Raw genomic sequence first — 14,077 nt, 5'->3', positions numbered from 1 at the left:
CTTATCATAAACCTACAGCAGTCTGTAAAATGTGATCTTGACAAAAAGATGGACATACAGAAGACCTATGTACAGTTGGTGACTATCGTTAACAATACTGTATTATATAACTGAAAGTTAAGAGAATAAATTTTTTAAAGATTTTATTTATTCATAAAAGAGAGAGGGGGGGGCAGCAGTGAGACAGGCAGAGGAAGAAGCAGGCTTCCTGCAGGGAGACCGATGTGGGCCTTGATCCCAGGACCACAGGATCACACCCTGAGCTGAAGGCAGATGCTCAACCACTAAGCCACCCACGCGTCCCTCTAAGAGAATAAACCTTAAATGTTCTCACCATAACAACAGAGTAATTATGTGAAATGAAGAATATTTTAACTAAATTCATTATGGCAAGCATTTTGCAACATATAAATGTATCAAATGATCTTACTGTATATCTTAAGCTTAGTTACATGTCAATTATATCTCAATAGTTGGCGTAAAAGACATATAAATCAATAAAGCATAATAAAGTTTAGAAATAAACTCACACATGTATACTGATTTTCAGTACTCTCACAATTCAGTGAACCCAAACAACCCAAAATCAAAAACCCAAATAAGGCAAACAACCCAAATATCAAAAATATGCAAAATATTTGGACACTTCACCAAAGAAAAAAGAAAAATACAAATGGAACAGAAGCTCATGATAAGATGCTCAATCTCATTAATCACTATGAAAATGCAAATTTAAGATACAATTAGATACTAACACATACTACAATGGCTAAAATTGGTAGGCTATGAAGCAACTGGAACTGGCACATACTACTGGTGGGACTATAAGATAGTACGATCACGATGGAAAACATTTTGACAGTTTCTTATAAAGCTAAACAAACTTCTCATAAAACCCATAAATTCCATTCCTGTGTATTTGTGTGTATGTCCACACACAAATTTGAACACAATCGTCCAGAGCAACATTATTCATAATATCCAAAACCTAGATACAAGTCAATGTTTACCACCTGATGAATAAGCAAACTGTCCTATAGTCATAGAGCAGAATACTATTTCACATTAAAAAGAAACCAACTAAAAAAAAAAAAAAAAAAAAAAAAAAAAAAAAAAAAAAAAAAAGAAACCAACTAAAAAAAAGAAAAAGAAGAACCCAACTACTGATATATACATAACACAAAAGAATCTTAAAAACATTATGCTGAGCAAAAAAAAAATCCAACACCAAATGATATATATGTATGATTTCATTTACATGACATTCTAAAATTGTCAAAACTAATTTACAATTAAAGAAAGCAGATCAGTGGATGCCTGGAGGAGGAAGGAGCAGTAGGGATTAGTGGAAGAGGGGATGATGAATGACTACAAAGGGACATAAGGGCACTTAAAGGGAAGATAAAAATGTATCTTAATTGTGGGGTCAGTTATATAGGGTATATATTTGTCAAACTCATTGAACAAATGGGTTCATTTCACTGTAAATTATACCTTAATGAAGTTGTTTTAAAAACTACACAGCAAAAAGTATCTATCATATATGTGGCATTTCTGACATAGGTTCTAGTAGTTTTTCCATTATAACTTAAGCAGCAGACATTTTAAGTTTAGAAGTAAATTTAATTAAGTGATTTGGTTTTCTTCTATAAAATTTGCAATATTAAATATACTCCTTTTTTTTGCATAAAGTTTTTTGAACAAGGTCGATGTTTCCAAAAAGAGTTATAAACATTACTATTATATTAGTTAGGGATATGCTAGCTGCTAGAATAAAATAAAACATTAGAGACTTATAAAAAATTAATATAAAGAGTAATTAAGATACCACCGTACTGACATAGAGAGATGCAAATAGGTCAATGGAATAGGATAAAGAGCCCAGAAAAAGACCCTATACATATGAAAACTTATTATATAATAAAGATGTCATAAATCTATATGGAAATAATAGATTATTCAATGAATTATACTTGATGACTGGTCATACATGAAAACAATTAGATTTCTATCTCGTATCATACAAAAAAATCAATTTCATGTAGACTATACCTGAACATGTATGTAGGAAAATACCTTTTGATATCAGGGATGGGAAGACCTCACAAACAATGACACAAAAAGTGAAATCATAAAGAAATCGTAATATGACTATATTAAGATTTAAAACTTCTGAACAAAAACATCATAAAAAAGAAACAATTTTCTCATAGACTATATTCCCAGGAAATAATTTTATTTGTTCTGCATACAAAAAAGAGAATTAAAATCCAAAATATAGCTTAAAGGCATATAAACCAAAAATAAAAACACAACCTAAGAAAAATGGGCAAATGATATGAATTGGCAATTCAGAAAAAGGGAAAATCCAAATGGAAAATTAAGCATATGAAAAGATGCTTCACATCACAAATAATAGAAAATTAAAAATTAAAACCAACAAAAATATATAATTTCTCAGGGGCACCTAGGTGGTTCAGTCAGTTCAGCATCTGCCTTCGGCTCAGGTCATGATCTCAGGGTCCTGGGATCAAGCCCCGTGGTCCTCTGCCCCTCCCCCAACTCATGTTCATACTTTCTCTCAAATAAGTAAAAATCTTTTTTTTTTTAAAAGAAAAGCACATATAAAGCCCCGTGGTCCTCTGCCCCTCCCCCAACTCATGTGCACACTTTCAAATAAGTAAAAATCTTTAAAAAAAAAAAAAGATTTCTTATCCATTAAACAAGATAAAATACTGAAGTCTGATGATAACAAAGTAAGGATGTAGAAAAATCAGACCTCTCCTACATTGCTCACGCAAATCACTTTGGAGAGTAACTTAGCAGTAAATAAGAACAGTGAAGATAAGATTACCTGTTAACAGTACTTCTACTTCAGTTTTATAAAGCAGAGAACCTCTCAAATAGTATAAAATATAACATATGAATGGATGTTCACTAGAGATTTTATTATAAAATACAAACAAGTGCCAAGCCCACCAACAAGAAATGGAATAAAAAATATAGCATATTAATAAAGAGATTTTTTGTATTTGCACATATAGAACAGCTTTATTCATTTTAATAATTGCCTCACATTCTATTTATTATGAATAACTTATGCTATAAAAAGCACATGCATAATCTTTTGCTGGAAGTATCTGGTGAGATACTGATACAATGGTTACTTCTGATCAGAGGAAATTGGTGACTAGGGTATAGAGACTACAGGGAAATTTTTCACTAAATGCCATTTCGTATGTTTTCAATTTTAAACTTTGATTATTTTACATAGTCAAAAATTATATTAGAAATTTTAAAATATAAACCTATGCAAAAAGAATGGCATAAACACATGTGGGTATAATACTATTTATATAAAACTGTAAGACAGGTAAAACAATTCTATTTGTTGTAGCAAAAGTATTAATACATTCATGGAAACAATAACAAATTGAAAATAATTTGGAGGAAGGTACGGAGGATGGCGAGAAGAAAGTGAGATGGGGGAGGAGGCACGGTCCATAGGTACAGAGAGGAGAACTGCTGCGTGTGTGAAGGGAACACTTACTACATGCCAGACACATGCTAAGACTTTGGGAGCATGAGCTCACTGCTGCCTCCACCTCACACTGACCTGTGAGAAAGATTGTGTTAGCCCCATTTTCAGGCGAGAAAACTGAGGCTCTGAGAAGTGAAAGAAATCACTCATGTAAGGTCACAGGGCTGAGAAGTGGCTCATTTTCCTACCAGAGCGTTGGCAGGGGGCGTGTGTCCCCGAGGCCAGACACTCTCTCTCTGGGCCCATCTCTGCGGCAAGCCCTACCACATGCATTTAACACAACACTTGCGGATGGCAGGATCCCATCGCAAAGAGCACTATTCTCATACACCCACAAAGGGAGAAGATGAGGGTGAGAAGAAAATGGGATAGTGGAGCAAGAAGTAGGGGTTTTGAAATGTATCTGTTACGTTTCTTCTTTAACATTTTTCAGCAGGGGAGAGACAGAGGGAAAGGAAGAGAGAGAATTTTATCTCACACCCCTGAGATGGTGACCTGTGCCAATATCAAGAGTTGGATGCTTAAGCAACTGAGCCACCCAGGAGCCCCTCTCTTTAATATTTTCTAAAACAAATATAGAAAAATGTTTGGATTTGAAAATGCTGGGCAACATGTGTACTTTTATTTAATATGTTCTTGAAATATATCATAACTTTTTAAAAAGCATATAAAGTACCTAGCACAGTACCTGGCACAAAATACCCATCTAACAAATGTTACCTTCCAGTCTGCAATGCTTCATTTTATTATAATTTCTAGGACTTACTCTGCTAACTCCACTTTGTAAGCATTGAGTGCTGCATGAATATTCATTTTGAAAGTTGAAAGGGAACACTGCTCCTGTTAGGATGGAAAGAAAGAAAACTACTTTAAATACCCATAACTTCAATAAATGATACATCACCACTCAAAAACCTTAAGTATCCAGAATATTCTAGGTGTTGTTTTTTTAACCGTATTCTGATAGCCCATTTACTTAAATATTTATTAAACACCATGAAATGTCAGCCACTGTGTTAGGGGATGGGTATATAAGCGTGAAAAGAGTTCATGGCCTATTTTAAATGACAAACTCACAAACAATCACTATAATAAAAACAAATACATTATATGAGAGGTACAGAGAAGATCCCAGGGGAGAACAGACTGGGCTTTGTGATACAGAGGAAAGCTTTGCAAAGGGAAATAATTCTGGGGCGCCTGGGTGGCTCGTTGGTTCAGTGTCCAACTCTTGGTTTCAGCTCAGGTCATGATCTTAGGGTACACACAATCAGTGCGGAGTCTGCTGGAGATTCTCTCCTTCTGCCCCTCCCCGTACTCAAGCCCTGCTCATGCTTGGTTTCTCTCTCTCTCCCTCTCTCAAATAAATCTTAAAAAAAAAAAAAAAAGGAAATAATTCTATCTGGGTCTTGAAGAAAAAGTAGGATTCTCTGGGGATGTGAGCTAGCCAGGGAGTACAGAAGTATATTGAAAAAGGCAAAAGTTAATTTCTGATTTACTAAACTTCTCTACCTAATACAACTATTCTCTCTGGATCTTAAGAGTATATAATTAAATAAGAGATGGGCCTACCACCTTTTACCCCTATACCACACTTGGAAGGAAACAATTAATAAGAAACTGAATCTGTACAGATGAGGGAGCGAGGGGTGTTGTAAAAAGGCTGGTCACTGAAAGGAGCTGCTGCCAATAGCTTTACACCCTTCCCTTTAGGAGAAAATCTGAGACTTGACCCAAAAACAACCGCTCCTTCAGCACAGCAGGAGATGGCATCAACGCTGCTAAAACTATGGTCTAGAAGATCCCTCCATTTCATTTGTCTGTCCTAAGTTACAGCCATCTTCAGAGGAAACATGACCCAAGCAGAGACAATCTTCCTTGTAAAAACCAAGGATGGGAGAACAAATTGAAGATTGAGGAACTGGTACCATTTCTATCTTTCCTGTTTCATGTTTGCACCTAAAGTAGCCAGTTATTCAGCTGAACTCATGGACTAGAGTATTTTAATAAGATGGTAAGAAATATGCACTTAGATATTTATTAATATTTAGAAGATACACACACACACACACACACACACACACACAAAAGCCATTCTGGGGACACCTGAGTGGCTCAGTGGTTTAGCACCTGCCTTTGGCTCATGTCGTGATCCCAGGGCCCTGGGATCAAATCCCGCATCGGGCTCCCCACAGACAGCCTGCTTCTCCCTCTGCCCGTGTCTCTGCCTCTCTCTCTCTATTCTCTCATGAATAAATAAATAAAATCTTTTTGGAAAAAAAAAATACAGAAGCCATTCTGGCAATAGCAAAAAAAAACCCAGAAGGTTAATAATCCAATTTAGGAAAAAGTATTTCAAGAATTTGTCCAAAATACTAGTTTTATAGGCAAAAGAGAAATTTTTAATTTTAGAAATTTTTGTTTAGATTTCTTGAAAAATGAGACTATATGCCCCAGCTCAAGCACAGCCCTAATCCGTAACCGCAGTTTTGTCTGTAATCATTCTTATTCATTTATATGCCATTAGGAATTTTAGAGGCTAATTCTCTCTCCAGAATGCTCCACCGTGATCATAATCACAGGGCACAATTTGTATTGAGAGTATCATTCTAAGCTGAAGCCAGTTAACCATGAAAACGAGGCATGAAAAAAAGATACCCAAAGTTGTTCTCAGGCAAGAGCTATTCTTCCTACCTTTGTTAGTCTGGTAGACTATGGACACATAGACTATTAAAAGTCTTTTTCTTTGGTCTTTAAATTCTTCCAACAAACAAGATCATTAATTTTTGTATATTAGTTAGCCTTTCAAATACTACTTAGCCACTAAACAATGAATACTAAAAGGTGTGTACCCTAGATTACTCACCAGGGGGAGAAGTCAGATGACGAACAGGTCTTGCGGGTTGAAGCGGTTTACCAATCAATTTTTTGGTTTCCATTATCACAAAGACCTTGAGGTTCCATACTTCAGGAAGGAAAAATACATTTTATCTTTTCAACAAGATAACCAAGATGCTTTTATATGCACGCGCACACACACAGCATTCATTTGAAGATATCTATTTCATAAGGTAAGTTGGAAAACAGGATCACAAACCTTTAATTTGTTAACAACCTTAGATACTTTTATAGTATCTGTCACAATGGAACAGTCCCTCTTTTAATACATTTTCCTCCCATAACTTCCCTGACTTTTCTTTTGGTTTGTTTCCTATTTCCTTGACTACCTTCTAATTTCCTTGACTTATTTCTCTTGTTTTCTCCAATTAAATTTAGGAATTCTTCTAAATTTGGCTTTGATCCTCTTCCCTGACCTCATTTTTCTCATGATTTCAACTACTTATCTACATGATAAATACACCCTAATTTATACATTTAGCACCTACCTCTCCTTTAAATTCCAGTTCTATTTTTTAAGATATTTATATCTTATCACAGACACCTCAAATTCAATATATCCAATATTGAATCCATCACTTTGACTCCAAAGATGTTCCTCCTCTGGTATTCCTTAGTCTTCAACTCCCTCAGACCACCTTTGGTTAAATAAGATCTAAATAAGGGCCTTCACACCATAAGTAGGCTCTAATTCCTGCCCATTCTATTTCCAAAATATTTCTCAAATCTATTTTCTTCTTTCTTACCACTACTTTTAGTTGCATAGTAGCTCTGAATTCATCTCCCTTATCACTAAGTCTGATTTAAATACTCTCTTCCCTCTCTATGTTCAAGGGACACAGTGAGTATGCCTACATCATGGTATCAGAGAACATTGTACTATTCTATAATGACTGATTTCTTTGTCTTTCATACTTAGCAAAAGTGAGGAGCAGATTCTTTAAGTGAGAAATAATATTTTCATTCACCCTCTTGCCCTGGCAACTAACACAGTCCCTGGACTGGATCCAAAGTAGGTAAAACACAAGCATTTGCTGAACCAATAGGTGACTATAACCTCTTTTTCTCCAAACTATGATCCTTTTACACACACACCTGCTTTAAAAACTTCAGTTCCTCATCACGTCCTGGATTATTCACAATAGAAACAGGAGCCAACATCCATGTATCATGCAGAGTAAAGCATTTACCTAAGTTACATTATTTGAGATTCAGAACAACTCTATCAATTAGGCACAATTAAGAGTTCAGGTCTCAGGTTGGCCCACATGGGTTCGTATTATGGCTCCAATACCTAGTTATATAACTATGGAAAATTATAGCCTCTCTCCTAAGGTGTGATGTGAAGATTAAATAAGATATACGTATAAAAATTAGCACAATGCCTGGTACATAGTAAGAGCTTCATAAATGTTAGCTTCATCATTTTTTATAACCCTAATTTTACAGATAAGGCTAGAGAAATTAGGTATCTTGTCCAAGGTCCTGAGTCTAGGAAGTGATGGGATGCCCATGTTCATGCTTCTGGCCAACAAGAGTCAAGAATCTTGCCCAATCTCTTTCCACCGCATACCCAAGCAGAACTGAACAGGTTCTGGTTAAGGACTCTTATGTGCTCACAAAACACCCGTGCATCTATCCTCTTCCAATGTGATACTTATTGCACTAGTTGCAATTACCTATCGTTTGAACATTAAATTACAGTTCTCTCACCCAGGTATATCTCCAGCGTCTAGCACAGTGGTGGGTGTTTAATAAATTATTGAATTCATAAATGTTATTTGTTTCACCATATATTTATACATCCTGCAGTTCCTTCACTCTCCCTGCTGCTCTTCTCCCAAAATGCTATTCATCCTTCAAGACCAAGGTCAAGTTCCTGTCATTCCTTTGGAAAAAATATCTTTATGTCTCAACAGTAATGTTAAGCAAAGTAGTTCACCTGATGCTTTCTAGTTCCTCATGGATAGTTGACAATAAAATAATAATAATTTATCTTTTTATATTTCTTCTTCCACTAGCTCCTACAGTATTTTGTTAATTATTTTAAGATGTATCAGAGTAAATCTATTATATGCCTGTTTGATTAGACTGAGTTAGTTGGGACTAAAACACTAGATCTTATTTATCTTTGTATCCTAGTACCTGCAACATAACTAGTGTTACTAAATAAATATATAAATTTAAATACTTCCTAAGTATAACCAAAACCCTCTCATGCCTGAATAGGACACAGCTTTCCAAATTATGATGCCTATTAAGACAAAGCCTAAAGTAAAATTCCACTTGACTTTGTTCTTCTAGAAACAATAGTAAGCATATGATTTTAAGCAAATCATTATCCTAAATGACTGTTTCCGTAAGTATATAATTGGGCTAATAACATGCTTTCATCTATTTAAAAAATGCCTCTGGATATAATTCAAATGTTAAAAATCATAAATCTATAAGCAACCTCTCAAAGTTAGTGCTGATAACTAAGCACAAAGTATTTACTTTTTCCTAAAGTTTGGAGATAAGCCAGCCAGCATTCCAAATTAATATCTATCAAGTTTTTGTAATGTGTCTCTTGACTGGTATTTCAACATGGCTACTAACAACCTTCTAAACAAAACTAATAATGTCTGTAATCGTTGGCAATATAACTTTGATATCATAAGAGTCAAAAAAGTTGTAAGTAGGGACACCTGGGTGGCTCAGCAGTTTGGCGCCTGCCTTCAGCCCAGGGCATGATCCTGGAGACTCCGGATTGAGTCCCGCGTTGGGTTCCCTGCGTGGAGCCTGCTTCTCTCTCTCTCTGCCTGTGTCTCTGCCTCTATCTCTCATGAATAAATAAATTTAAAAATATATATATTTTAAAAAGTTGTAAGTATATAAGCAAAAAAATATACTTCAGACAAATATTGAACATTTTCTATGTGGAGAGAAAAATTTTAAATAACCAAAAAGACGTTATAATTAGAACCCCAATACTAGAATGTAGGAACTTTCCATCCTGTTTCCCATAGGAAACTAATGAATCAGAATACAATAGAGTACTTTGGCACATACTTTCTTGTTTTTCATTGCTCAGCTGAAATTGAGTTGAGAGGTTGTAAAGTCCTTTCCAGTTGCTGAGCATGGCAAATCCACAGTATTCAAACTAGGGATTTTCAAGAGTTTGGGAGTTACAGAACTATTATATGATTTTGCAACACAAGAACATAAACAAAAAATAAAAGATCTTTTAGTATCAGCCACTCTTTCAATTTATAGTAGGAAAACTAAGCAAGAACTCCAGATATATAAATTCACATCATCAGTTAATGAGAAAATATAATGCCATATAGTATTCCATTTAATATTTTTTAAATGAATTATTCCTGCACAGAGACACTGATATTATAGGGATTAAGGTGGAAAGCACCAGTATACAACAGCATCATGTTAGTGTTATTTGCAAAAAAGCCAAGTATTTACAGTAATTATTATTGTAAAACTGATCCATAGGATCATAATCTATGAAGGACAGGACTCCACAAACCAAAGCCTAATTTTCAGTTTATGTAAAAAATAATAGTTAACTGAACTAAAAAATCATTATATAAAATCATTTTAACCTTAAACTCTTAATACCTCACTCACCCCACATAGAGCTCCAAAAGTTTCCTTTGAAGCTACTAGTACAACCTAGGGTAGGCGTTTTGGTATCAACTGTTACAAAGGACAACACTTGCAAAAGAAAAAGAATCCACTTACAACACTGGATAACAAGTAGGGGCCAATCATGGAGTTGTCTTTTAAATTATTAATATACAGTCTTTTCATAGAGTTTTTAAAAAACATTTTGATCCACTGTCTCAAAAATTTCATATTAATATATGCTGAGTAATAACTACGGAACAAAGGTTTTATTCCAAGTTTACACATATTTAACAAATCATCTTAAAAGGCCAACTGCTATGAATAAAATATTGGTCCACATGTCAGGAAGCTTTAGTTGTTATTTTACATCTAGCAATACTTAACTACACCTTAGGTTCTTTTTCTGCTTAAAAAAAATCATATGAATGCTAAGGACCAACCAATTCTGAAATTATAAATTATCCTAGAATTTTCTAAAATGCAGTACAATGGGATAATAAGCACAGATACTGACCATGTGGGACATAATCTTACTGAGCAATATATACTATTCTTTTTTAACTCAAACTCCCATTTCTGAGGTCCTATTACATGCTAAATTCTTTACAGATATTTCACTTAATTTTGAGCCATACATTAACTGTTGTAGGAAATCTATTAGTTCCATACCTTAGTTACCTCTAAGATGTGAAACCTAACGCTCGGAAAGATGGTATTCTCAAGCTCACATAATATGTATTTGGTAAAAATGAAGATTTAACTATAAAGTTCACGCTCTTGTCTCTAAACCTGCATGTTTGGTAAGTAAAAGAAAGACATCTCTCTAGTATTCCATGTGGACATTGCTTATTGGATTTCTTTAAATGAATTATGAGAAGGGACATTTACATATAAGGCATTGCTGAATAAACTGTTATGTACTAATAATTTCCATTCCCTCAATCTATCATTTTTCTTAGAATGCTAAATAAATTATGCTTTCTTCATTCTGTAGACCTGGCACCATGTCTTACTTATCATAGGTCACAACATAAGAAACATACCATGTATTTAGAAACCAGATACTATACTTAAAATTTCCAACCTCAATTCTAAATTTCTTTATAAAGTGTTGATGGTTCTGCTGCAATTAAGAAATAAGATCGGGGTGCCTGGGTGTCTCAGTCGGTTAAAGCATCCAGCTCTAGATTTTAGCTCCCAGTCAGATCTCAGGGTCCTGGGATCAGCCTTGCCAGGTTCTGTACTCAGAAGGGAGTCTGCTGGAGATCTCTCTCCCTATCCCTCGAACCTGCCCCCACGTACTCTGTCTCCCTCCCTCCCTCTCTCTCTAAAATAAATAATTTTTTTAAAAAACAAGATCATATAGATGAATGGATAAAGACATGATACATAGATATACCTACACACACATACATAGAGGTACAGTGGAATATTATTCAGCCATAAAAAAAGAATGAAATCCTGCCACTTGCAACAACATGGATGGATCTGGAATATAATACTAAGTGAAATAAGCTAGTCAGAGAAAGACAAATTTCACTCATGTGTGAAATTTAAGAAACAAAGGAACAAAGAAAAACAAAGACAAACCACACACACACACACACAGACTCCTAACCATAGACAATAAACAGATGGGTACCAGCGGGGAGGTGAATGAAGGAGGTGAGGGAAAGAGGTGAAGGGGGTTAAGAGCACGCTTACCTTGATGAGCAATGAGTACTTTATGCAATTGCTCATTCACTATATTATTATACACCTGAAACTGATACAACACTGCATGTTAACTACCCTGGAATCGAAAAGAAGCGAGATCATATACAATTAAATAATCTGAGAAGTGAAAAGACCAAGCTTTCATCTACCTCATGTATATTTCCCATATGATAATCAGATAGGATTTAATCTCAATTTTCAACTTCAAAATATTAATCATGCAAAGTTAGGATCCCTCGAAACCAAATGCTGCTTGAAAGTAAACAGCACATACTGAGAAACTGACAGAAGTAATATAAAGGAAATACAGGGAGTAAAAGACAAACCAATTATAACACAGATGATAAAAGATATTTTTTTAAGATTTTTTTTTAATTTGAGAGAGAACATGAGAGGGGGCTGGGAGCAGAGAGAGAGGGAGAAGCCGACTCCCCGCCTGACTCCAGGCCCCATATGACAACCCGAAGGGAAAGCCGATGCTTAGCCCTCTGAGGGTCCAGGTGCCTCCATAGCAGGGATCATGTGTTCCTCTAATCAAGCTGCCACATTCAGGAAATTGTAAAACTATCAAAAAGTTGTCGGAGGAGAGAGTATGCCATCGTTATTTTCCATTTCATGCCTTCTCTTTACAACTGATAAAAAAAAATTGTTTTTCTCTGTGAAGTGTCTTCCAAGAGGAATAAAATTTAACACTGAAGTAGGGTAAAACCATTGAGACCACGGATGCCTGTGGATATCGTAACTGATGTAACTGTCCTTTTCTGGGGCTTTCCTTAAATCGTTAGCAATTAAAATGGTTTGATACAAATACTGAATCATTATGTTATCAACCTGAAACCGTTATATGTCAATTCTATTTTTTTTAACAGCGTATCTTTACAAATTATGTGGAATATCTTCATATACTCTCATGAAATATTTGATTTTCTTCTGTGAGTTAACCATATATGTCTTTGCACTCTTTTTCTTTCCTGCTGCATTTTCTTTTGAGTATAATTTTTTCTAATTATTAACTTGGGGGTTATTTTATTAATAAAAACAACTACAATAACGTCAAAGAAAAAAAGTTGCCTGAAAATAGTAGTGATGGTGCCAGGGTACAGGGCAAAAAAGGTCTTCCAACCATCCAACGACCTGGGACCAGGTCCTGGGGCACAGGGCGCTACGTACTTTTTTCTGGTGTTTTTGTTTTAACCTGCCCTCCGCAGGGTAACTGTCCCTCACGGGCTGGCCCTCCCCCACGGGCTGACCCTCCCCCACGGGCGGGCCCTCCCCCACGGGCTGACCCTCCCCCACGGGCTGACCCTCCCCCACGGGCTGACCCTCCCTCACCGGCTGGGCCTCCATCCGCCACCACCAGCCCCAGCTGCCCAGCTGCCGTCTCCACAGCAGGCGCCGCCCCTCGCTCCCTCCTCGCTCCCACCTGCGGAGGGTCGGTCCGCCCGACGCCGGGGTCTCCTCCCTCACAACTTTCCAGGCGTCCGCCGCCCCACAGCCGGGCCCCCTCTGCGCCCGTCCGCCCGCCCGTTCAGCTCGTCTCCCGCGCCCACCTACCGCCTCAAGATCAGGGAGGATTGCGGGGCAGAGCGTCGCCGCGCTCAGCCCCAACGCGGCGACCCAGCGCCCCGCTGCCCGTCGGGGAACGGCTCCCGCCGCGCGTCTGCTCGAGGCCGGGGGCGGGGCCGGGGCCGGGGCCGGGGCGGGGCCGGGCGCGGGGCGGGGCCGGGCACGAGGTGGGGCGGGGCGGGGCCGGGCCGGGGGCTGGGGCGGGCCGGGGGCTGGGGCGGAGGCGGGGCCGGGGCGGGGCCGGGGCGGGGCCGGGGCGGGGCCCGAGGGGGTTGCGGCGGCCGAGCGGCGGAGCCACGACCGTTAAGCCCGCGGCTCGCGCACCTCGCGGGGCGTCCTGGCGGCCGCGCGGCGGGCGGAGGAGGCGGGAGGCGGGCGGCGGGCGGGGGGCCCCGGGCGGCGGCCGTGAGCGAGGCCCCGCGCGTGAGAGCCCGGCCGGGGAGCTGAGCGCGCTCAGCGGGGCTGAGGCGCCGGCTGGGGGCTCGCGTTCGCGCCGGAGGCGGCCCGAGGACCGAGATGAGCCGGAGCGGCCTCGGGCGAGCCGTGTTCCGTCTTCAGCCCGTGCGCTCTCGGTCATTCTTCCTGTTTGAGTGTCCCCGTGGGCGCCAGGCCGGGGCGCCGGGGCAGGGGGGCGTCACGGAGGCCAGGGGAGCCCCGGTCCCTGAGCTGAGGCGCGGGTGGGGTGCGGGCCTCGGGGAGCGGCGCGGGGCGGGGAAGAGGGCGGCTCCGGGA

The 14,077-nt window shown here is 38.7% G+C and overlaps 1 protein-coding gene across 2 annotated transcripts in view; it reads right to left on the bottom strand.

Annotated features, from left to right (window-relative positions):
* Positions 1 to 13,455, bottom strand: part of C9H8orf88 (chromosome 9 C8orf88 homolog) — a 35,532-nt gene extending 22,077 nt beyond the window's left edge. Inside the window, exons 1-4 of one of the 2 annotated variants that reach the window (XM_041768389.1) lie at positions 13,334 to 13,429; positions 11,768 to 11,828; positions 6,408 to 6,506; positions 4,308 to 4,381 (exon numbers count right to left, since the gene is read on the bottom strand). In XM_041768389.1, the coding sequence (XP_041624323.1) occupies positions 4,308 to 4,381; positions 6,408 to 6,480 (147 nt within the window). In that variant the 5' untranslated portion in view covers positions 6,481 to 6,506; positions 11,768 to 11,828; positions 13,334 to 13,429. Of the gene's footprint in view, positions 1 to 4,307; positions 4,382 to 6,407; positions 6,507 to 11,767; positions 11,829 to 13,333 lie in introns of both variants that reach the window. The other variant, XM_041768388.1, reaches the window with a different exon arrangement.
* Positions 13,456 to 14,077: the final 622 nt, after the last annotated feature.

This window comes from Vulpes lagopus, chromosome 9 (assembly GCF_018345385.1).
Source record: "Vulpes lagopus strain Blue_001 chromosome 9, ASM1834538v1, whole genome shotgun sequence".
NCBI classification, from domain to species: domain Eukaryota; kingdom Metazoa; phylum Chordata; class Mammalia; order Carnivora; family Canidae; genus Vulpes; species Vulpes lagopus.
The sequence above is the reverse complement of the archived record's forward strand: the minus strand, read 5'-3'. Positions and strand labels throughout refer to the sequence as shown.